This window comes from Ascaphus truei, chromosome 1 (genome assembly GCF_040206685.1).
Source record: "Ascaphus truei isolate aAscTru1 chromosome 1, aAscTru1.hap1, whole genome shotgun sequence".
Classification (NCBI taxonomy): Eukaryota; Metazoa; Chordata; class Amphibia; order Anura; family Ascaphidae; genus Ascaphus; species Ascaphus truei.
The window spans coordinates 353,596,313-353,620,939 of NC_134483.1; the positions used below are offsets into that span (position 1 = coordinate 353,596,313).

Sequence of the window (24,627 nt, forward strand, 5' to 3'; positions counted from 1 at the left end):
AGTATAAAACATAGTAGAAATAATACAAGCCACTTAATTGCAAAATAATGTCATAAAAATATGTGATAGAAACACATGCATAACGGTCATCAATCCCTTTTTTCAGGGCAATGGCGCCATTTTCTTAGGCCCAGAGTTATAGTGCTGGCTTTTATTCTTGTGGTAGAAACAATGTATACAATTACCCAAAGCATGTAATTTGTAATTGTTTGGAATTTATTATGTACATATCAGATAGAAAGGTGATTTCAAACACACAGATAGTGAAAGGTGATTGTGTACTTCAGGGAATGTAGTCAATATGACACACCTTCAAATTAGCCTATATCTGGTAAGTACTGTATGTGATCGATTCAAAGGACATAAATCTGAGAAATATGTTGCTTTTTTGCTTTGAAATTGAGTTTCAGGGACTCCAATGTGATAGTAATGTTCAAGAGAAAAGACAAAGCATTTGAATCAATATGCCCCTATGTACAGATGTAGGGCCTCATGCAGTAAGCGCCGATAAGCCGTTTATCGCCATTTTTTCGCCAAATTTGCCCTCCCGATTCAGTAAGTGCCGATAAGTGGGAAAAATCTGCAATTTTTGTTGCCGATAAAATCTTATCGGCAACTGGGTGCCGATAAGCCACTTATCGGCACTTTTTGAACTCGGCTGAATTCAGGTAGCCCCGATCAGCTTTTCGCTGCTGATCGGCACTCCAGAATGGAGAGTTTTTCGGCAATCCAGCCCGCCAAATAAAGTTGGCAAGTTGGTGGAGGAGAAGCATCGGCAAGGGCGACACTTAGAAAAAATCAGCCCTTTTTCCTGTCTGTGATTGATGCCGGGGGTCTCCGGAGCTGATACCCATTAATACCAGAACCGGAGCCCCCGGCATGCATCTGAGGCAGGAAAAATGCATGTACAGCCCACTTCATTACCTTAGCGGCTAACCGCTAAGGCAATGAAGGGGTTAACCCACCGTGCCAGCTTTATTGTGGGTAGCGGGGGTGGGTGAAGGGGATATTTGGCCCTTGTTGTTTGTTTAGGGCTTGCGGGGGGGTTGCGGGTGCACTTAACCCCTTCACGACCGTAGCAGTTAATACCGCTACAGTCATGAAGGGGTTAAGCCCTCCCGCTACCCACCCGCAAGCCCTAAACAACCACCGTTGGGGCTAATACCCCCTCACCCACACCCGCTACCCACAATAAAAAATAATCACACACACCAGCCCCACACTAGATAAATAAATATATCGACATAAATAAATAAATGAATATAAATAAATAAATATATATAGATAAAATAGATATATAAATATATATAGATAAAAAAAAATATATATATATATATATATATATAACCCCAACAATCCCTAACATACACATATATGCACATCAATGATACTATAGGCCGGCGGGGGCCCTCGGGTGTTACCCCCATGCCTGCAGTACCAATTATGTCCCCTCCCCAAATTAATGTCAAAACACATACATACTTCTAAAGAAATAACCCCCCCCCATTAACACATACAGTATACTAATGGCCACAATTACTCTTATCCACAAGAGGATAATAGTGAATGTGCCCATTTGAAAAACATAAACACCAATAAATATATTAAATTCATATAGTACTCACCCATGTCCGGCTGCCACGATGAAGACCATCCTCATCTTCATTCTGCCCATGCCCCATCCGCTGCAGCAAAACAGACACAAGAATGAAAACATCCAATGTAAAGTCCCCTAAGTCATTAAGGGGTTAACCCACCCTCACCCACCACTCGGGAGGCCTACATACCCATCCATACTAACCCCCCACCCCGTGAGGCCTAACCACCCTCACCCACAACCCACAAGGGAGGCCTACCCACACACCGTTGGGGCCAATACCCCTCCCCCACCCCCAGTACCCACAATAAAAACAATACACTGCCCCACATTAAACATCATTCTATTTATTAAATACATTACCCACCCCCTGTGCCCCCCCATAAATACATCATTTATCCTTTTACAAACAGGGTTCATAACCCAGCCCCACGCGAGTCCCCGGCAGGCTGGAGGGGCACCTGACAGACCTACAGGGTACCAGCAGCTCGTTTCAAACAGGTTCTGGAGGCCTGATGGTGGGTCCGGCCAAGCGCCATGGCCCCCAGGTGGTCTCCTTGGGTCACCATGGGCCACAATTGGGTCCCCACGGTAGGCCCGCGGATGTCTGGGAGTCCCGGGTCAGACCCACAGGTGTCTGCGGGGCCTCGGGTGGTTCCCACTGGGGTCTGGGGAACTCACGAGTGCTCACTACGGGTCCGCGGTGCCCCCACGGATGTGGGACCAGCGCTTCATCCCTGCAGACTACGGGTCCGCGGTGTCCCCACAGATGTGAGGCCACTGCTTCATCCCCGCAGGTGTCACCCGTGGAACCACCAGCCTGATACCCATGAGATACCCGAGGAGACTGCAGGTGGTCTCCAGAGGTCTCACGCAGAACCAAGGAACAAACCCCGAATGTAAAAAAAATAAACCTGGCCTATACATTCAATACATACACCCCCCCCCCAACACCTACAGTACAATAATGTGCAAAATAACTATTATCCAGATAGGGATAATAGATTATGTTCCCATTATTAAACACATTAACTAGCATATTAAAATAAATAAAGTTCTACTGACCTCATCAATAAGAAGCCCCCGTCGCCAGCAACATCCTTGTCTTTCGTTGCCCACCAAATACATAGCCAATACAAAGCCAATACATTGCAATTACATTAAGATATCAATTAACCCCTTAAACACCTTATCGGATATAAACCGCAAAGGTAATTAAGGGGTTAAGCCACACTGGCCCGATACCCACCCTTCACCCATTCATTTGTACAGTGGCTTCATCATGCAACTATATATATATATATATATATATATATATATATATATATATATATACACACACAGATATATATATATATATATATATATATATATATATATATATATATATATATATATATATATATATATATATATACACTCATGATGAACCAATATACAAATAAATGTAGAAGGGTTATCAAAAACATGCTGTACTACAAATAACACTTCTCCATACAGACACACTACAATAAAATCCATTACATTTAATAATCCAATCTAATCTTCCAATCAAAATTCTCAAATGCCAATCAAAAACCTCAAATGACAAACAAAGCATTGCATTTACATTGTATATATGATGCATACAATCTATGCACCATATACATTCTGCAAATGAATGTTAACAATAACATATTAAAAACAAAATACCAATACATCCAAACAAGTATACTATTTAAACCAATCCAGTAAACATAAATCAATTAGCATTCATTAATTACATCCCTAAAGCATTTACATTCCATCCCTAACAATTAAACAATTAAGTAATTCAAGCGTTGAACAGGACAACTTAACCTGTGAAAAAATATAAGTCCCAACAAGAATACAATATACAAACGTGAAAATTAGATAAATGTAATTGTTGCTATTGTATGGTGTACTTTAGGTCAGGGTGAGGCTTGCTTTTGTATATTGTATTCTTGTTGACACTTATATTTTTTCACAGGATAACTTGTTCTGTTCAACGCTTGAATTACTTAATTGTTTAATTGTTAGGGATGGAATGTAAATGCTTTAGGGATGTAATTAATGAATGCTAATTGATTTATGTTTACTGGATTGGTTTAAATAGTGTACTTGTTTGGATGTATTGATATTTTGTTTTGAATATGTTATTGTTAACATTCATTTGCAGAATGTATATGGTGCATAGATTGTATGCATCATATATACAATGTAAATGCAATTTTTTGATTGTCATTTGAAGTTTTTGATTGGCATTAGAGGTTTATGATTGGAAGATCAGATTGGATTATTAAAAGTAATGGATTTTATAGTAGTGTGTCTGTATGGCGAAGTGTTATTTGTAGTACAGCATGTTTTTGATAACCCTTCTACATTTATTTGTATATTGGTTCATCATGTGTGTGTATATATATATATATAGTTGCATGATGAAGCCACTGTACAAATGAATGGGTGAAGGGTGGGTATCGTGCCAGTGTGGCTTAACCCCTTAATTACCTTTGCGGTTATTATCCGATAAGGTGTTTAAGGGGTTAATTGGTATCTTAATGTAATTGCAATGTATTGGCTTTGTATTGGCTATGTATTTGGTGGGCAACGAAAAACAAGGATGTTGCTGGCGACGGGGGCTTCTTATTGATGAGGTCAGTAGTACTTTATTTATTTTAATATGCTAGTTAATGTGTTTAATAATGGGCAAATAATCTATTATCCCTATCTGGATAATAGTTATTTTGCACATTATTGTACTGTAGGTGTTGGGGGGGGCGGATGTGTGTATTGAATGTATATTCCAGGTTTATTTTTTTTACATTCAGGGTTGGTTTCTTGGTTCTTTGTGAGACCTCTGGAGACCACCTGCGGTCTCCTTGGGTATCTCACGGGTATCAGGCTGGTGGTTCCATGGGTGACACCTGCGGGGATGAAGCAGTGGCCTCACATCTGTGGGGGCACCACGGACCCATAGTGTGTGGGGATGAAGCGGTGGTCCCACATTCGTGGGGGCACCGTGGACCCATAGGTGCAGGGATGAAGCGGTAGTCCCACATCCGTGGGGGCGCTGCGGACCCGTAGTGAGCACTCGTGAGTTCCCCAGACCCCCATGGGAACCACCCGACGCCCCGCAGACACCTGTGGGTCTGACCCGGGGCTCCCAGACATCCGCGGGCCTACCGTGGGGACCCAATTGTGGCCCACGGTTTCCCAAGGAGACCACCTGGGGGCCATGGCACTTGGCGGGACCCACCAACTGGCCTCCACAACCTGTTTGAAATGAGCTGCTGGTACCCTGTAGGTCTGTCAGGTGCCCCGCCATCCCACCGGGGACTCGCGTGGGGCTTGGTTATGAACCCTGTATGTAAAAGGATAAATCATGTATTTATGGGGGGGCACAGGGGGTGGGTAATGTATTTAATAAATAGAATGATGTTTAATGTGGGGCAGTGTATTTTTTTTATTGTGGGTACTGGGGGTGGGGGGAAGGGTATTGGCCCCAACGGTATGTGGGTAGGCCTCCCTTGTGGGTAGTGGGTGAGTGTGGTTAGGCCTCACGGGTTGGGGGGTTAGTGTGGGAGGGTATCTAGGCCTCCCGAGTGGTGGGTGAGAGTGGCTTAACCCCTTAATGACTGTAGCGGTTAATAACCGCTATGATGATTAAGGGGTTAGGGGACATTACATTGGATGTTTTTATTCTTGTGTCTGTTTTGCAGCAGCAGAGGGGGCATGGCCAGGATGAAGATGAGGATGGCCTTCATCGTGGCAGCCGGAAATGGGTGAGTGCTATATGTATTTAATGTATTTATTGTTGTTTATGTATTTTAAATACACAGGGGGTGTTGTTTATTGCAATGTTTAGTGGGGGCAATTGTCCCCAATAAACATGCTATTCTGCCTTAACCCCTTCATTGCCTTAGCAGCTATACGCTATGGTAATGAAGCAGCATTTATGTATTTTAATAATATTGTGCGGAAGCAGGGGGTCCTATGAGCTGAACCGCATTGATTTGTGGCTCAGAGACCCCCTGCTTCCTGAGTTACAGGCCCCGGTTTGGGGCTTCGGTTACAGTGTCGCCGCCATATTTATAGCGGACACGGCGCGAATGGGAAGCTATAAAGATGGTGGCGACACTGCCACCCGATGACACTATTATTAAAAATACATTCATGCTGCTCCGTTACCGTAGCACAGGGCTGCACAACATACGGCCCGCGGGCCGCATGCGGCCCGCCTGGCCTCTCTCTCTGTGTGGCCCGCGATGAGTCCGGCCGGGCGCCAGTTAATTAATTAAATAAATTAAAAAAAAAAAAAGTTTAAAAAAATGGCGGCGATTCATCCTCCCCTCCTCCTCCACACCTCCCCGTCCCCGGGTTTTGCGGTGCGCGGGGGCAGCAGCAGCATGAGGAGGATGTGGCAGCCGTGAGTATTTTTTTTTTCAATAGCAGGATGTCGGGGAGGTCAGAGCATGCCGGGGGCGGTGCTTAATACCTGGGAGAGGATGTGCTGATCTAAGAGGTAGGTGTGTGTGTGTGTGTGTGTGTGTGTGTGTGTGTGTGTGTGTGTGTGTGTGTGTGTGTGTGTGTGTGTGTGTGTGTGTGTGTGTGTGTGTGTGTGTGTGTGTGTGTGTGTGTGTGTGTGTGTGTGTGTGTGTGTGTGTGTGTGTGTGTAAAAAATGGGCTGGTGGGGGGTGGGTGTGAAAAACGGGCTGGTGCAGAGGTGGGGGGGTGGGGTGCTGACATGTGAGGGGGGGTGGGTGCTGACATGTGGGGGGTGGGGTGCTGACATGTGAGGGGGGGTGGGCTGCTGACATGTGAGGGGGGGTGGGCTGCTGACATGTGAGGGGGGTGGGCTGCTGACATGTGAGGGTGGTGGGCTGCTGACATGTGATGGGGGGTGGGCTACTGACATGTGAGGGGGGTGGGCTGCTGACATGTGAGGGGGGGTGCGCTGCTGACATGTGAGGGGGGGTGGGCTGCTGACATGTGAGGGGGTTTGGGCTGCTGACATGTGAGGGGGGGTGAGCTGCATGACATGTGAGGGGGGGTGGGCTCTGACATGTGAGGGGGGGTGGGCTGCTGACATGTGAGGGGGGGTGGGCTGCTGACATGTGAGGGGGTGGGCTGCTGACATGTGAGGAGGGGGTGGGCTGCTGACATGTGAGGGGGTGTGGGCTGCTGACATGTGAGGGGGGGTGGGCTGCTGGCATGTGAGGGGGGGTGGGCTGCTGGCATGTGAGGGGGGTGGGCTGCTGGCATGTGAGGGGGGTGGGCTGCTGGCATGTGAGGGGGGGGCTGCTGGCATGTGGGGGGTGTGGGCTGTTGGCATGTTGGGGGGAGGGGCGGGCTGCTGGCATGTGAAGGGGGGCTGCTGACATGTGAGGTGCATGGGGGGAAAGTGATGTGAGGTGCAGGGGGGGAGAGAGTGATGTGAGTTGCAGGGGGAGGGTATGATGTGAGTTGCAGGGGGGGAGAGAGTGTCATATTGAGAGGAGGGTGAGAGTGTCATATTGAGAGGAGGGGGAGAGAGTGTCATATTGAGGGGAGGGAGAGAGAGAGTGTCATATTGAGGGGAGGGAGAGAGAGTGTCATATTGAAGGGAGGGAGAAGGGAGGGAGAGAGAGTGTCATATTGAGGGGAGGGCAGAGAGTGTCATATTGAGGGGAGGGGGAGAGTGTCATATTGAGGGGAGGGCAGAGAGTGTCATATTGAGGGGAGGGGGAGAGTGTCATATTGAGGGGAGGGGGATAGAGTCATATTGAGAGGAGGGGAGAGGGTGTGATTTGGGGAGGGGGAGAGAGTGTTATATTGAGGGAAGAGAGACATGGGGGGGATGCTGACTTGTGGGGGGGGATGCTGACATGGGATGCTGACATGGGATGCTGACTTGGGGGGGGTTGCTGACATGGAATGGGCTGGGGGGATGTGGAGGGGGAATTGTGTATTTGATGTGGAGGGGGGTATTGTTTGGGTGAGGGGGAGAGATGGGGGTATGAGAGATAGATGGGGAGTATCGTAAAGGTTGATAGTGAGGGATTCTGGGGGAGATATGAGGATGTTGAAGGAGAGATGATGATGATGATGATGATGATGATGATGATGATGATTTAACCCGTGCGGCCCAAATTTTTTTTCCTTGGAGCAGTTCGGCCCTTCTCACTTTGAGTTGGGCAGGCCTGCCGTAGCACATAGCCGCAAAGGTAACGAACGAGTGTTTATTGATATGTGTGTTTTACTGATAGTGTAGATGTGCAGAGGGTCTCCGGAGCTGAACCGCTTTGGTTTTAGGTCCGGGGACCCCCTGCTTCCTGAGATACAGGCCCCTTTAGGGGGTGCCGGTATCCCTCTGCTTTGTTTACATTCCGCGGTCACGTGATCGGGACCTTTAAATGCAGAGGGATACCGGCACCTCATAAAGGGGCCTGTATCTCAGGAAGCAGGGGGTACCCGGACCTGAAACCAATGCTGTTCAGCTCCGGAGACCCCCTGCACATGTACACTAGGAGTCAAAGTTGTTTATAAATAATTTTGATTTTGCCGATGTTTGCGCTGAGAGAGCGGCTGGTCTCTCTCTGCTGCAAACACTTATCGGCAGAAACGGCCTATCGGCAGGTTATCGGGAGCCAAGCTGTTTCGGCACAGGCTCATCGGCAGTTTTGCTTTCACAGTGATTCGGCAGGGATCGGCATGGATTCGGCCCATACTGAATACAGCGAGGGCAAATCGCCAAAATAAGGCCTATCGGCAACCCTTCGCGATTGCACTTTTTCGGCGCTTACTGCATAGAGCCCGTAGTCATGTTACAGCAGCTCTCATAATGCAGAAACGATGCCCAATGTTGGCAAGCAGTCAATTCAAATAAAGAGCCCCCACCATGCAACGCGTTAGGCATTTCCAGACATATCGTGTTTGTGGCTGAAATTACACCTGTTACGTTCTGAATCCAAGATATTTCTATAAATGTATATCTTCTCAGGTTACGCCTGGTTCTACCTGTGCTGTGTTCGGATTAGGTGTTGTCGGACTTTCAGCCATAATTGGTTGCAAAGTCTCTGGAGCTGCTCGTATCATTGGGATTGGCTTCCACAAGGAAAAATTTCCAAAAGCCATGCTATTAGGAGCTACTGAGTGCTTGAGCCCTAAGGACTACGATAAACCCATTCAGGAGGTCATTAGGGAAATGACTAATGGGGGAGTGGACTATTCCTTTGAATGTGCTGGACAAATTGATATAAAGGTAAGAAAAAAAGTTGATTGAAAGGCTAGTGTAAAATCCACATCTATCTGGGAATAACCACAGATTACTTTGTCTTTACATATATCCAAATTATATTGCAATACTCTTGTGACCCTTCTTCTATAAATAAAATACATTCTAATTGTGCACCTTTGAAAACCTCGTTGAACAGCACTGGTGTGAATGATAATTTGAGATCAAATGGCTTATTTGTTATAGTATGTGTTTTGCTGTACATTTGACCAAACTCTTTTTTCTATTCTTTGTTAGACATATTTTTACCTGAATTTGGAATTCACTGTTTGTCGGTCTACTCACCGAAAACATTACATATGTTTACAATTCTAAATATTTACAGGTGACTTCTTGGAATGGTTCATATTACAAAAAGCAGCAAATAATATTCTTTTTATGTACACCATTTGGTTCCTCAATGTTCCCTATAAAGCACACATCATATTTATTAATACTTCTTTGTTTCTATTTTTTTTAATAAAATATTGTTTAAGGCAATAACATTATAATCCTCATAGCTACTTCCTGGTTCTTTACATTAATAATTTGTTCATCATAAAATGAAAACTTTACAAGCCCAACTTTATGCTGAGCTCAATTGATTCCTCTAAAAAGTGTACTTGATTTTCTCCCTGTATAGTGCATGCAGTAATTGTATTGCTGTGATCTAGTGCACACATTTACATGCACTGTTATCAAACACCTATCACGTAGAACAAAAAGAAATGCAATAGAAACCCAATTAATGTGTACAAATCTTTATAATGATGCAGTAGTACATTTCATAATCTTTTGACATTTGTCTTCAGATGACTGCGCTTGAATCCACATACTTTGGAAGTGGGGTCACTGTGTTACTTGGGTTGACTCATCCAACTGAAAAACTCTCTATTGATCCTATGATATTACTCACAGGACGTACCTTGATGGGATCTATATTTGGAGGTACGACATAGAGAATAAAATGTCATTTATTTAGACATCACTGCTCTGAATTTGCAACTAGATACTGTACACTACAATAATGAGCAACAAATATTGCAGGTTTATATAAAAATGTATACATGCAACCCGGAAGCTCGCCTATTGGTTAAATGTCATTATAAAACTACCCATAAGCCTTACTTAAAGATTCCACTCTTCTCTAATATGATCTGTGCTAGACACACTGCTTTGTAAGGAACAAGATAGACAACACCCTTTTGTTTGTTTAAAGTTAAATAAAGACTATATACAAAAAGAGTATCAATTCTAGAGATTTAGCTGAATAATTTATTATTTATATAATGTTTTACCAGGAAGTAATACATTGAAAGTTGCCTATCGTTTTAAAGTATGTCCTGGGCACAGAGTTATGATAACAATACTTGGTTAGATTAAATGAGGTTATACATTCAATTCACAGACATTTCATGGACAGTTACAGATATGATTATGGGCATACGTAATATTTACAGACAAGTTTAAAATTGTGTTAGAAGAGGTAGGATAAGCCTGTAATGTTTTTAGAAGCGGCCCTGCCTCAAGGAGCTTATAATCTATAAGGCCAGGTAAATTGGAACATTAGGTACAGGCGGTGAGAGGGCTGGGGAGTTTCCACCATTAGCAGCAAATGGCTCATACCCTTTGAATACACATCAGCTGCACCAAAGGCTGTCTGCTTTTGGGGGACACAGATGTAGACTGAAGGGGTTCAGATTATTTTGACTGTAGTTTCAAAGACCTTTGTCCTCCTGGGTCATTACTATTCCAGTGGGCGGGGTTGACGAAACACATAGCAGAAAGCAAACGCAGACATTAACCGATAGCACGCTGGATCTGTGCAGAGGCGAGCAGCTCTAGGGGAACCCTTTCAAGCAGCTACCTGAATATTGCTTTTTTTAGAAAGATAAACAGATGGGTAGACAGGTAAAGTTGCAATGGGTTGTCTCAGGAGAAAGGAACTCTACAGGAAAAAAATGCATTGTTGTGAGAGAACAGAGTGAGGAATTCTGAAGGTAAATGACGGTATGGAAGACATGTTTGAGCATAACATACGACAACTCTGATTGTAATGTGCCCTTAGCCAAGATGGTAATGAGCAAGACAGCTCATCCACTTGCTCTAATATCCACTAGTAGAAAAATGTGTCAGTCCTAACTAGAAACCTTTTTACTTCTTTTATAGAACTGTACACCATTTCTAACCATAATATTATATTAACAAACCAGCAAAGAGATATTGTAGTGATGGAGAACTGTCATCCATTATCCAGGTTGGAAAAGTAAAGATGATGTTCCCAAGTTAGTTTCTGATTACATGGCAAACAAATTTGATCTTGATTGCTTGGTGACCCAAAGAGTTCCATTAGAGAAAATTAATTACGCATTTGAACTGCTCCGCAGTTGTACAGGGTAAGTAAATTTTTATTTATAAACTAGCTGAGAGACCCGGCGTTGCCCGGGATGTAAATGTGTAATAGGTATTATTATGTATAAATCGTGGAACAATAGGTTGAGTATTTGTTCAAAAGGTTGGATAATAACGTTGAAAAGAAAGATGGAAGAAAATGTAATCCGATGTTGTTTCAAAATGGTTTATTGTAATCCCACCACAGTACAATGTATATTTTGGTGACATAAGTGATATAAAAATGTGAGGCGTCGTATGGGTGTTCAGTACGGGTGGCGCGTGGGTAGTGATTGTTGGTTGTGGGTGGGGGTCCTGCTAGGGTGTGAGGCAGCGGGTGTGTGTTGAGTGCTGGCGGCGGCTGGTCAGTGATGTCGGTGTGTAGGGGTGTGAGTGCGGTGGGTGCGTGGTGAGTGCGGCGGCGGCTGGTCAGTGATGTCGGTGTGTAGGGGTGTGAGTGTGGCGGGTGCATGCGGCAGCTGGTCAGTGATGTGGGTGCATAGGGGCAGGAGGCGGCAGGTGTGTGTCGAGTGTGGTGGGTGGGTGAGAGGTGTCGAGTGTGGCGGGTGGGTGAGAGGCGGCGGGTGTGTGTCGAGTGTGGTGGGTGTCTGTTTAGTGCGTGCGGCGGCTGTGGGGGGCAGGGGTGTGATGCGGTGGGTGGGTGAAAGGAAGAGGCGGCGGGAATGCGGGCGGGCGAAAGGCAGAGGCGGGCGAGCGAAAGGCAGAGGCGGGCAAAAGGGGGGTTGAGGGGAGGTGAAGGGGGGGATTGAGGTGAGGTGAAGGGGGGTTGAGGGGAGGTGAATGGGGGGGTTGAGGGGAGGTGCAGGGGGGGTTGAGGGGAGGTGAAAGGGAATGAGGGGAGGTGAAAGGGGTTGATTGGGGGTGAAGGGGGGGTTGAAGGGAGGTGAAGGGGGGGTTGAGGGGTGGTGAAGGGGGGGTTGAGGGGAGGTGAAGGGGATGAGGGGAGGTGAAGGGGGGTTGAGGGGAGGTGAAGGGGGGGGATTGAGGTGAGGTGAGGTGAAGGGGGGTTGAGGGGAGGTGAATGGGGGTGGTTGAGGGGAGGTGCAGGGGGGGTTGAGGGAGGTGAAGGGGTGGGTTGAGGGGAGGTGAAAAGGAATGAGGGGAGGTGAAAGGGGTTGATTGGGGGTGAAGGGGGGGTTGAGGGGAGGTGAAAGGGGGGTTGAGGGGAGGTGAAGGGGATGAGGGGGGTTGAGGGGAGGTGAAGCGGGGGTTGAGGGGAGGTGAACGGTGGTGTTGAGGGGAGGTGAAGGGAGGGGTTGAGGAGAGGTGAAGGGGGGGTTGAGGGGAGGTGAAGGGGGATGAGGGGAGGTGAAGGGGGGGTTGCGGGGAGGTGAAGAGGAGGAGGGTTGAGGGGAGGTGAAGGCGGGGGGTTGAGGGGAGGTGAAGGGAGGAGTTGAGGGGAGGTGAAGGGGGGGAGGTGAAGGGGGGGGTTGAGGGGAGGTGAAGGGGGGTTGAGGGGTGGTGAAGGGGGGGAGGTGAAGGGGGGGGTTGAGGGGAGGTGAAGGGGGGTTGAGGGGTGGTGAAGGGGGGGTTGAGGGGAGGTGAAGGGGGAGTTGAGGGGAGGTGAAGGGGGGTTGACGGGAGGTGAAGGGGGGGTTGAGGGGAGGTGAAGGGGGAGTTGAGGGGAAGTGAATGGGAGGATTGAGGGGAGGGGGGTTGAGGGGAGGTGAAGGGGTGGGGTTTTGAGGGGAGGTTAAGGGGTGGGGGGTTGAGGGGAGGTGAAGGGGTGGGGGGTTGAGGGGAGGTGAAGGGGGAGGGTTGAGGGGAGGTGAAGGGGGGGGTTGAAGGGAGGTGAAGGGGGGTTGAGGGGAGGTGAAGGGGGGGGTTGAGGTGAGGTGAAGGGGGGTGGTTGAGGGGAGGTGAATTGGGGGGGGGTTGAGGGGAGGTGAAGGGGTGGGTTGAGGGGAGGTGAAAGGGGATGAGGGGAGGTGAAAGGGGTTGAGGGGGGGTGAAGGGGGGGTTGAAGGGAGGTGAATGGGGGGTTGAGGGGAGGTGAAGGGGATGACGGGAGGTGAAGGGGGGGGTTGAGGGGAGGTGAAGCGGGGGTTGAGTGGAGGGGTTGAGGGGAGGTGAAGGGAGGTGTTGAGGGGAGGTGAAAAGAGGGGTTGAGGGGAGGTGAAGGGAGGGGAGGTGAAGGGGAGGGGTTGAGGGGAGGTGAAGGGGAGGGTTGAGGGGAGGTGAAGGGGGGGTTAAGGAGAGGTGAAGGGGGGGTTGAGGGGAGGTGAAGGGGGATGAGGGGAGGTGAAGGGGGGGTTGCGGGGAGGTGAAGAGGAGGAGGGTTGAGGGGAGGTGAAGGCGGGGGGTTGAGGGGAGGTGAAGGGGGGTGAGGGGAGGTGAAGGGGGGGAGGTGAATGGGGGGGGTTGAGGGGAGGTGAAGGGGGAGTTGAGGGGGGGTTGAGGTTGGTTGAGATAAGGTGAAGGGGGGGTTAATGGGAGGTGAAGGGGGGGTTGAGGGGAGGTGAAGGGGGAGTTGAGGGGAAGTGAATGGGAGGGTTGAGGGGAGGGGGGTTGAGGGGAGGTGAAGGGGTGGGGTTTTGAGGGGAGGTTAAGGGGTGGGGGGTTGAGGGGAGGTGAAGGGGTGGGTTGAGGGGAGGTGAAGGGGAGGTTGAGGGGGAGGGTGAAGGGGGTTGAGGTGAAGGGGGGGTTGAGGTGAGGTGAAGGGGGGGTTGAGGGAGGTGAAGGGGGGGGTTGAGGGAGAGGTGGAAGGGGGGGTGAGGTTGAGGGAGGTGAAGGGGAGGGGGGGTTGAGGGAGGTGAAGGGGGTTGAGGGGAGGTGAAAGGGGTTGAGGGACGGTGAAGGGGGTGAGGGGGGGTGATGGGGGAGTTGAAGGGAGGTGAAATGGGGGGGGTTGAGGGGAGGTGGGTTGAGGGGAGGTGAAGGGAGGTGTTGAAGGGAGGTGAAAAGAGGGGTTGAGGGGAGGTGAAGGGAGGGGAGGTGAAGGGGAGAGGTTGTGGGGAGGTGAAGGGGAGGGTTGAGGGGAGGTGAAGGGGGGGTTAAGGAGAGGTGAAGGGGGGGTTGAGGGGAGGTGAAGGGGGATGAGGGGAGGTGAAGGGGGGGTTGCGGGGAGGTGAAGAGGAGGAGGGTTGAGGGGAGGTGAAGGCGGGGGGTTGAGGGAGGTGAAGGGGGGTGAGGGGAGGTGAAGGGAGGTGAAGGGGGGGAGGTGAATGGGGGGGGGGGTTGAGGGGTGGTGAAGGGGGGGTTGAGGGGAGGTGAAGGGGGAGTTGAGGGGGGGTTGAGGGGGGTTGAGATAAGGTGAAGGGGGGGTTAACGGGAGGTGAAGGGGGGGTTGAGGGGAGGTGAAGGGGGAGTTGAGGGGAAGTGAATGGGGAGGTTAAGGGGTGGGGGGTTGAGGGGAGGTGAAGGGGTGGGGGGTTGAGGGGAGGTGAAGGGGGGGGTTGAGGGGTGGGGGAGGGTTGGGGGGAGGTGAAGGGGGGGGTTGAAGGGAGGTGAAAGGGAGGGGGTTGAAGGAGTTGAAGGGAGGGTTGAGGGGAGGTGAAGGGGAGGTTGAGGGGAGATGAAGGGGGGTTGAGGGGAGGTGAAGGGAGGGGTTGAGGGGAGGTGAAGGGGGGTTGAGGGGAGGTGAAGGGGGGGTTGAGGGGAGGTGAAGGGGGGGGGGGGTTGAGGGGAGGTGAAGGGGGGTTGAGGGGGGTTGATGGGGAGGTGAAGTGGTGGGGGTTGAGGGGAGGTGAAGGGAGGGGTTGAGGGGAGGTGAAGGGAGTGAAGGGGTGTGGGGGTGAGGGGATGGGGGTGTGGGGGTGAGGGGAGGGGGGGTGAGTGGAGCGGGAGGTGAGTGTGATGGGAGGGGGGGAGAGGGGGAGGGTGGTGGAAGGGTGAGGGGGTGAGGGGTGCTGGGGTGAGGGGGGGTGAGGGTGAGGGGGTGGTGTGAGGGGGTGGGGTGAGGGGAAGGGGTGAGGGGAAAGGGGGTGAGGCAGGTGAGGGGGGTCAGGGGAGGGGGGGAGTGAGTGGGGGGTGAGGGGAGGTGACAGGGTGGGGGGAGGGGAAGTCAAGGGGTGGGGGGGAGGTGAAGGGGTGGGGGGAGGTGAAGTGGTGGGGGGTAGTGAGTGGGTGAAGGGTGGGAGTGAGGGGGGTGAGGGGAGGTGAAGGGGTGGGGGGAGTGAGGGCAGATGAAGGGGTGGGGGGAAGGGAGGTGAAGGGTTGGGGGGGAGGTGAAGGGGGAGGGGAGGTGAAGGGGTGTGGGGAGGGGAAGTGAAGGGGGAGGGGAGGTGAAGGGGGGGAGGTGAAGGGGTGGAAGGGGTAGGGGGATGGAAGGGGGAGAGGAAGGGGGGAGAGGAAGGGGGGAGGGGAGGGGAAGGGAGGGTTGAGGGGGTGTGAAGGGGGGGTTGAGGGGATGTAAAGGGGGGGTGAGGGGAAGGGGTGGGGGTGAGGAGAAGGGGTGGGGTGAGGTGAAGTAGTGGGGGAGGGGTGTTGAAGGGTTGGGGGAGGGGAGGTGACGGGGTGGGGAGGTGAAGGGGTGGGGTCAGGAGGGGAGGTGGGGGGATGGGGTGAGGTGAAGTGGTGGGGAGGTAGGGAGGGGAGATGAGGGAGTGGGGGTAGGGAGGGGAGGTGAAGGAGTGGGTGGGAGGGGAGGGGTGGTGAAGGGTTAGGGTTGAGGTGAAGGTGTGGGGCGGAGGGCTGGAGGGAGGTGAAGGGGAGGGGGAGGGGTGGGGGAAGGGTGGGTGGGGAGGTGAAGGGGTGGGGGGAAGGGTGGGTGGGGAGATGAAGGGGTGGGGTGGGCGGGAAGTGAAGGGGTGGGGGGGAGGTGGAGGGGTGGGTGGGGAAATGAAGGGGTGGGGGGAGGTGAAGGGGTGGGGGGAAGTGTGGGTGGGGAGATGAAGGTGTCGGGTGGGTTGGTGGTGGGGGAGGTGAAGGGGTGGGGGGAGGTGAAGGGGTGGGGGTAAGTGACAATTAATGTATCCCCCGTCCGGCCGTTCCCCCGCTGTCTTGGCCGGTTGGTCGTTCGTTCACCCCCTCCCCCCAGTAACCTTCCGTCTACTGGGGATGTTCAGCAGACGGAGGCGCGTGCAAGCGACGGGCGCTCCCTCACCCATCGCCCGCTCCCCTGCGGATCTGAGGCTGGAGGCAGCCTGTTTGCAATTGGTGTGATACGGGTGAGGGGTGTGTGGGCTGCCCACTCCCCCCTCCCGGCCGTCCGCTTCCCCGCTTGGTCCCGGCTGCTCGCTCCTACTCCTACGTTCGCCTGCTCCCTCTACCGGTCGTCCGTTCCGCCGCTTGGTCCCGGCCGTCCGTTCCGCCGCTTGGTCCTGGCTGGTTGAGGCGGGAGGCGCCGGGGTGTAAGGCGGCGGGAGGCGCCGGGTGTGAGGTGGTGGGGGGCACAGGGTTGTGAGGCGGCGGCCCTGCGGCAGGGTTTGTGAGCTGGGAGGCAAGGCGGGAAGAGAGGCCAGAGGCGCAGGGGTTTTAGGCCCCGGCGGCAGGGTGTGAGCTGGGAGGGGAGGTGCAGGGGTCTGAGGCAGCGGCCCGCCGGCAGCGGTGTAAGCTGGAGGGGAGGCTGGAGGCACAGGGGTGTGAGGCGGTGGTTTAGTTACTTACCTGGGCGGGCGGCGGCTGGTGCACATCGTGTGGTAGCCAGTCTTTGAGAGGCGCACGGGGTGTGAGGGTGGTGTGTGTGTGTGTAAGAGTGGGTTCCACTGTTAGACCACACCGGCCAATGAGAGCCGTGGGGGGGCAGGGGGGGGCTGATGGAGCAATCTGATTGGCCAGAGGCTGAGTGACAGACTGACGGACCAATCAGATTGCCCATAAGCACAGCCAACATACAATGTTTTCAAAAATATATATATATAGATACTGTAATAAATTGTAGATTTTTTTTTCTTTCCTATAACAAACATGTTTTTCTTGGTACCTTTACCTGTATCTAATGTCCTTAGTAATTAATGGCAAAAAGAAAATGTTTTAAACAAAATATTGTTACATACAGGTGCGCCGACGATTATTCTAAAACTTGCCTTAAACTTGCCTTGGAAAATCTGGGGCTATCACCAACAAGATCCAGGTACATGCTAGGTATATGCTGCAGTCAAATGAACAGTGATATGCTGCACACCATTAGTCAAAAACAAAACAGTATTACCGGTGCTGCTGGTTCAAAGGGATACCTGTCACAAATATCCAAGCTTGAACTGTGAGAAGGAACGATCCAGCGCTCCACGGAATTGCAAAAGTATCAAATTTATTGCGCCATGCACAATGACCATTTCGACTTAGTAGGTCTTTTTCAAGGGAAAAGGCATGATGCCAAAGACAGGAACCAGGCTATATCTATACACACACCCCACAATCAATAATAAAGTGATAAACCCCAAACAGCTGAACAAATAGCAATCAGCACATATAGAAACTTAGAAGAAACTTCAAAGAATTGAAGCAGTGCCATAATCTAGCGAGATTTCGGCCGAAGGACCAACCAAGTGAGGAGGATCGACGCTGGAACGCGGAAAGGATTGCATGGAACGCACGAGGACGCTTGCGCGTGACGCACTTCCGGGTTCATCCGGAATCAACATGGATCTGCAGCAGCAGTGGGGATTCTAAGGAAAGTAGTGAGATCAAGTCACAGCCAATCGGAAGCCTAAAGATAAGACTGTCAATTGGAAATATATGTGCTGATTGCTATTTGTTCAGTTGTTTAGGGTTTATCACTTTATTATTGATTATGGGGGGGTGTATATATATATATCCTGTTTCCTGTCTTTGGCATCATGCCTTTTCACTTGAAAAAAACCTACTAAGGTCGAAACGGTCGTTGTGTATGGCACAATAAATTTTATACTTTTGCAAATCCGTGGAGCTCTGTATCTTTCCTTTTCACAGGTACATGCTGCAAACATTTCAGTGACATTTCTGCAGAGACTAATGGCCCATACGATTAACACCGCAGGGGTCTCTGGCAGTCCCATTCAGTTTGAATAGGACTGCCAGGGACCCTCGCTCTTAATCTGATTGGCCATTAGTCTGTCTGCAGAAATGTCACGGAAATGTTGCAGCATGTACCCAGCATGTACCTGGGTCTTGTTGGTAATTGCCCAAGATTTATTTTAGAATACTCATCGGCACTACAGTATCAAGACGGTCAGACTATGGATCTTATTCTATAAATTGTGATAGCGCTGATTCAACATAACAACACACAAAACCCCTTTGAAGTAAATAAGGTATTCTGTGTGGCAGCGCCAAATCTGTCCCAATATTGTACAATTCAAGTAGGCAGACAACAACCAATATAATTGTAATGGGTTTATCCCCCCCCAATCTCACATTGGCCCGGGTACTCTTAATAACCAACTCCCATTACGTGTGTGTGTGGTGGTGCACCTGTAGGCAACAGAACTCCTGAGTCTCCCGCTTGATGGTAGTAGGGGATTATCAACAGGCAGGTAGCTGAGGTAGTGGGTGCGAGTTCAACTTACATCATGTGCAGCGCCTCCACCTCATCAGGATCTATGCTTCCGCAGGGAGATGGTCCTGGTGAGGAACTCCTTCTTGATGGTGCCATCCACTTGCGAGTAATTTCACACTCACACAGTGGAGGTATCTTTAAACAGGGCATCTTTATTGCAGACGGTGATGTGGTAGACTGCCACATGCAGCTACCGGCTCTAGCCGCACATTCTTCCGTGCTGTCCCTTCGCCAGGTACACCCTCCTGAATTGAAGTGGGGTTCCCTCTTCTCCTAGGGAGACCCTCTCTGTGCCAGGTCCCTGGACACAGAGTGGCTAGACAGGCTGATTGGTCAACCTGGACCGCTAGTTACTTCACTAGGGTCACAAAGTATTCCCACAATCCTTTATGCAGGCCATACAATGTGCAAACAGCTTTCCACAGCTGCCAGAACACTGCTAGAACTCTTGCAGAACACTCTGTAGGACACTTGTAGAACCACTCTAACTAACTGTGTTGTGCCTTATATACTTCAGGAGGCAGTCGCATCCCTGATGTCACTATCCAGGGACTCAGAGCATACGGCCACTCCCCTCCATACACAGGGCACCTCACCATTGGATGAGGGGAAACCTCCATAACTACTGCTGGCATACCTGTTCTTACCAGGACTTACTGCCAACAGAGAGGAAAGCAATATACCATTATTATGCATGGCTATATACTCCCCCTGGTGAATCCCCACCGTCCCGGCTGGGTCCTAAATTTAGTGTACCTTGCTCCAGGAAACACTGAAAAAGAACACACAACTTAGAATTAAAACATTATCACTTCACATAATAATGATATAACACCCGCTCCCGACCAGCAGTAAGCAGCAAAGAATAAAGGCAGACCACTCGTTGCGGACCTAATAATAGTGTCGAGGGTCTGGCTTCTTTACCTCCCGCCCCTCTGCATCATGAACAGTTACACTGTATTCTCGTGGTAACCCCCGCTCGTTACAGTATACCAACTTGTGCATATACACACTGCGTCCTATCTTCCAGACCCGCATGAGTTGGGACACCCTCTGCTCGGCCTGAATCTCCTTAATGGCCCCTCCCTTATTAACAATATAGTACTCAATATCGTTTTTGAGCCACCTTTCTCGGTTCTCCTCAATTTCTTTCATTAGAGGTTCGGGTACATACGGGTTATCGAGCCCATGCGATCGCTTATACTGAGCTGCGATAGCCCGTTCAGCTCGGCAAGTCCTGGTCAATTTACTTTTCCCAGCCGCGCCTGGCAACACCCATGACAGGGGCTCATCTGATTCTACCGGGTCATCCAACCCTGCTGATCCCTTTGGGGTAATAAGGCCTTCCTGAATGCGATCCCACCTTACCCTTAGGGCCCTAAGGTATGCCTCATCATCAAAATCTCCAGGAGCCCACCAGTGATCAACCACCCCCTCCCTCTCTAACAGGAAATGAGTGCGGTCGATCCAGGCGACATACCCCTCGTATAATGGTGCCCACCACCTAGTCTCCCTTGCTTCCTCGGAGCTAGGTTCTATCGGCTCCTCCTCATCATCAGGACCGCCCGAGGATACCCCTGAAGTACCCTCAGATCGCATAACCCTTTCTTTGCGCTGCGACCAGTGTCCGCCCTCACGACTCAGCGCGCTAACAATGGAACCTCGGGGTGAAACTCTCCCTCCCCCCTCCGATCCATCATCAGATGTTCCCCAGTCCAGGCTTCCAGTCCGTTCGGTGATAGGACCCCGGGAATCCCCTGACATACCCAGACTAGATGCCGACCCAAAGGGACAGGTGACAGGGACGGAGGTTTGAACTAGGGCCTGGGGGCTAACCCTGGGAATGGACGGGGTTGGAGGACGGCAATGGATGGTAGGTGCCGGCAGGGTCACTGCCTGCTCTTCTGTAACACCGGACTCACGTGCACCATAATGTCCATTCGATTCATCAGTAGCGGGTCCTCTCGATCTCCGATTCAAGCGCCCGCTCCGTCGACTGTCCGTAGAGGATCGACTTCCCCTGGTCGACTGTAGAGGCGCCACTGCCTCCCACTTGACACCGCTCTGGTCGTCCGGAAATGCCTCGGGATCCGCACGTGCTGCGACGCCATCTTGGGTTGGGTCCCCAAGCAAGACCTCTTCCTCCACGAGGATATCCGGCAACGCCCTTCTGCTGTGCGGTCCAGCTTGACCCTGGTTCCGCTCTTCGCACGCTTTTAACTCCGGGATCTGCAGTGAGCACGGCGTTAACCTGCTGCTCCGCGGGGTCGGGGTGGATCGACCTCCTTCCGATCCGCTAGTCACCACGGCAGGGGGACTCCGGCGATCGGGTGGTCGCGGCACTGGAGACACGGCTTCGTGTCTCCACACCACGGGGAATGGCGTCTCGCCATGGAATACCAGTAGCATGGTACTCCTCCAGCAAGTCCTGTGCCTCGGCCAGCCTGGCACACTCCTCGTCCGAGGACTCTATTTTGCAGTTCGGTCGGGGTATTCCAGTAGGGGACCGCCTAGGGGCTCCTTTCCGGTCACCTTTGCGATGACTGGGCTTCCCCGGCTGGAGAACCCGGTCGGGTTCCGGCTCCACGGAATCGGTATTCTCCCTCCACAGGGCACCTGGAAGCTCCGCTGCCAACGTCGGGGTAGGATGTTTCATCCCCACAGTTTGTATCGGCATAAACGTTGTCATGGGCCACATGTACTGCAAGCTACAGTGAGGGCATCGGGCCTCACTGCCCACGGCTCCACCAGGCAGTATGCACTGCAGGCAGAGACAGACCACTGTCTCCACACCTTCCACTCGGATGACCAGGAAGCCTCCTGGAGCCGAGTAGGGGTGGGTGGATATTAAGGGACTCTGTTCCACTTTCTCCGCTTGCTCAGCCATGGTCACCAACGGGAGCACTGTTCCTAGTGGTCTGTAGTGATCGATGGCTCTTCGCAACTGAAGTGCAGGGGATGGGTGATCTGTCCTTCCCCCCACTTCCTCTATTAACATCCGGGGGAACTTTAGACCACTCCCCCTGGTTGAAACTAGGGGGATGTCTCTCCTCTTTGTAGGCTGACCCAGCACTGGGGCTGAGTGAGTCATCGTCCATGAGGGCGCGGCTCCAGCTTTCGCGCCAAACTCCCCAACTGGGTGGAGTTTCCTCGTTGCCGCCAATCCTGGCCAACAATTTGCAAACTGCAGAGTTGCAAGGCTTTCTGCAGCTGGCCCACGCGGTGTCCCGGGAATGCGGGAACCGCCATTTTGGTAAGTACTGTCCTTTTTTCCATTTGAGGTAGCGTCTGGCTGTTTGTTAATTGGTGTGTAACAAAGTCCATTTCGTTCCTCCCATCGCGCAAGACTGTCGTTCTCACTATTCTCAGGGGTATCATCCTGAGAACAAAAACATGACAAACACGGCGCAGCCATGGCTTTCACGCCATTCCATAGCAAACACACAAGAGTCTCTCCTGTAGCTTGTTCTCCTTCCTCTTCCCGACATCCTGGACCTTCTGCTCCTTGCAGATCCTCCATTCCGACGGTCACTTCTTGCTCACGGTATACTGAGTTACTGTACATGGAGCTCCGCTCTGCTGGGCAGCTACCACATCCGTACAATAAACATGCCTTGTGCACCACCTCGTGTACCTAACATATGTCTAACTCGTGTTGCACTAACTCAGGCTAGGCTCATTCTCTCAGTGTCTACTGTATCTCCTTCCTCCCAGTCTATGCTCCCTTCGGTAAGTGATCTGGAATGGCTAGAGTACTCTGGGGCTCCCATGCAGTACTTGGGCGTCTACCTCTCTTAGTCAGCCTAGTGCAGACCCTCTCCAGGATTCCTGACAATTAGTTAACAGTCTACCCCTTCAGGCGTCCTACCCCTAGCGCGACCTCAAGGTGACTCGGAAAGCTATAGCCCCTCTCCAGACCCACTCACTCCTCTCAGGTTCCCAGGGTATACCATCCCTGTGGTCCCTGCCCAACGCAGCACAAAGTGGCAGTATACACTTTCCCTGTTTCCAAGCGTGCCTAGAAAAAGCCTGTCCTGTTGATAGGTATATATATAAATCTCAGCAGCGCCTCCAAAATGTAACGAGTTTATCCCCCCCAATCTCACATTGGCCCGGGTACTCTTAATAACCAACTCCCATTACGTGTGTGTGTGGTGGTGCACCTGTAGGCAACAGAACTCCTGAGTCTCCCGCTTGATGGTAGTAGGGGATTATCAACAGGCAGGTAGCTGAGGTAGTGGTTGCGAGTTCAACTTACATCATGTGCAGCGCCTCCACCTCATCAGGATCTATGCTTCCGCAGGGAGATGGTCCTGGTGAGGAACTCCTTCTCGATGGTGCCATCCACTTGCGAGTAATTTCACACTCACACAGTGGAGGTATCTTTAAACAGGGCATCTTTATTGCAGACGGTGATGTGGCAGACTGCCACATGCAGCTACCGGCTCTAGCCGCACATTCTTCCGTGCTGTCCCTTCGCCAGGTACGCCCTCCTGAATTAAAGTGGGGTTCCCTCTTCTCCTAGGGAGACCCTCTCTGTGCCAGGTCCCTGGACACAGAGTGGCTAGACAAGCTGATTGGTCAACCTGGACCGCTAGGGTCACAAAGTATTCCCACAATCCTTTATGCAGGCCATACAATGTGCAAACAGCTTTCCACAGCTGCCAGAACACTGCTAGAACTCTTGCAGAACACTCTGTAGGACACTTGTAGAACCACTCTAACTAACTGTGTTGTGCCTTATATACTTCAGGAGGCAGGCGCATCCCTGATGTCACTTTCCAGGGACTCAGAGCATACGGCCACTCCCCTGCATACACAGGGCACCTCACCATTGGATGAGGGGAAACCTCCATAACTACTGCTGGCATACCTGTTCTTACCAGGACTTACTGCCAACAGAGAGGAAAGCAATATACCATTATTATGCATGGCTATATAATTATTACAGATTAATTCTACTGTTGCTCTGCGACATTTTGGCCGCAATTATTTGCAAATGGGAAGTACTGTAACACAGGCCAAATTAAATAACAAATAACAGAGCTTTGTTGTTTCACTTTTGAGAAATGTGATGTAAATTGGATGTGGGGAAAATATAACACACCCTACTCAGGCTTTTCTATGTACTGTATCATCACTGTAGGTTTCTGATACCTTCTAGAGTACTAACATACCGTAAGAGTTCTTTATAGCTGAACCTCTCATTTTTCTACTAAAAGGCTTCACAATCTATTTTAAACACTGTTTATTTTCAATTAAAAAACGTAATCTCTGTATGTGTATGTTATCAAACATTTTAATAGGAAGCAGGAATGAAACCCCAAGTATTGAAGAACTGAATTATTTAAAAAAGTTAAATGTTCAACGTTCTCTATGGTATCTTACCACAGATTAAATATTAAATAAAGCTGTTGCTCATACAATGAGTGATACCGATGACTGCAAATGGCTATAATAGTATACTATTGTATTAATATATTGTGTCCACAATCTTTTTCAACTCTTATGAAAACACATTTCCTCAGACCTCAAACATTTCTTTGGTGAATATCTGTTGTAAAAATCTTTACAACAGTTATCTAATTGCACTCTTATTCTAGCATACAATCCTTCTAGCCACAGTAGTTATCTAATTGCACTCTTATTCTAGCATACAATCCTTCTAGCCACAGTAGTTATCTAATTGCACTCTTATTCTAGCACACAATCCTTCTAGCCACTGTACTACGGTACAGTTTATAAAAAGCAAATTGCACAGTAAACTAGCAGACGACTAACACTGACCCCCCACAGGTCTCTACCCATATTTGACCATGTTTTGAGACAAGTACATTCTCTAGGTAAACCTAAATTGTGTGGAGGAAAATAGAAGTCCTAAGTTTCCATTTAATAATTGAATTCTTCATGTTAATCAGGGGATTCTACGATTTTTAATTAATCTTTTTT

The 24,627-nt window shown here is 50.4% G+C and overlaps 1 protein-coding gene and 1 long non-coding RNA gene across 3 annotated transcripts in view; one reads left to right on the plus strand and one right to left on the minus strand.

Annotated features, from left to right (window-relative positions):
* LOC142499720 (uncharacterized) overlaps positions 1 to 24,627 on the minus strand; it is a 118,146-nt gene that overhangs the window by 64,420 nt on the left and 29,099 nt on the right. For both annotated transcript variants that reach the window (XR_012802720.1, XR_012802721.1), the window contains exon 2: positions 9,686 to 9,785. This is a non-coding gene — a long non-coding RNA (uncharacterized LOC142499720). The remainder of the gene's footprint in view (positions 1 to 9,685; positions 9,786 to 24,627) is intronic.
* Positions 1 to 24,627, plus strand: part of LOC142499714 (NADP-dependent alcohol dehydrogenase-like) — a 72,182-nt gene that overhangs the window by 47,043 nt on the left and 512 nt on the right. The window contains exons 6-8 of the mRNA XM_075609503.1: positions 8,577 to 8,837; positions 9,662 to 9,797; positions 11,107 to 11,245. Coding sequence (XP_075465618.1) covers positions 8,577 to 8,837; positions 9,662 to 9,797; positions 11,107 to 11,245 — 536 coding nt within the window. The remainder of the gene's footprint in view (positions 1 to 8,576; positions 8,838 to 9,661; positions 9,798 to 11,106; positions 11,246 to 24,627) is intronic.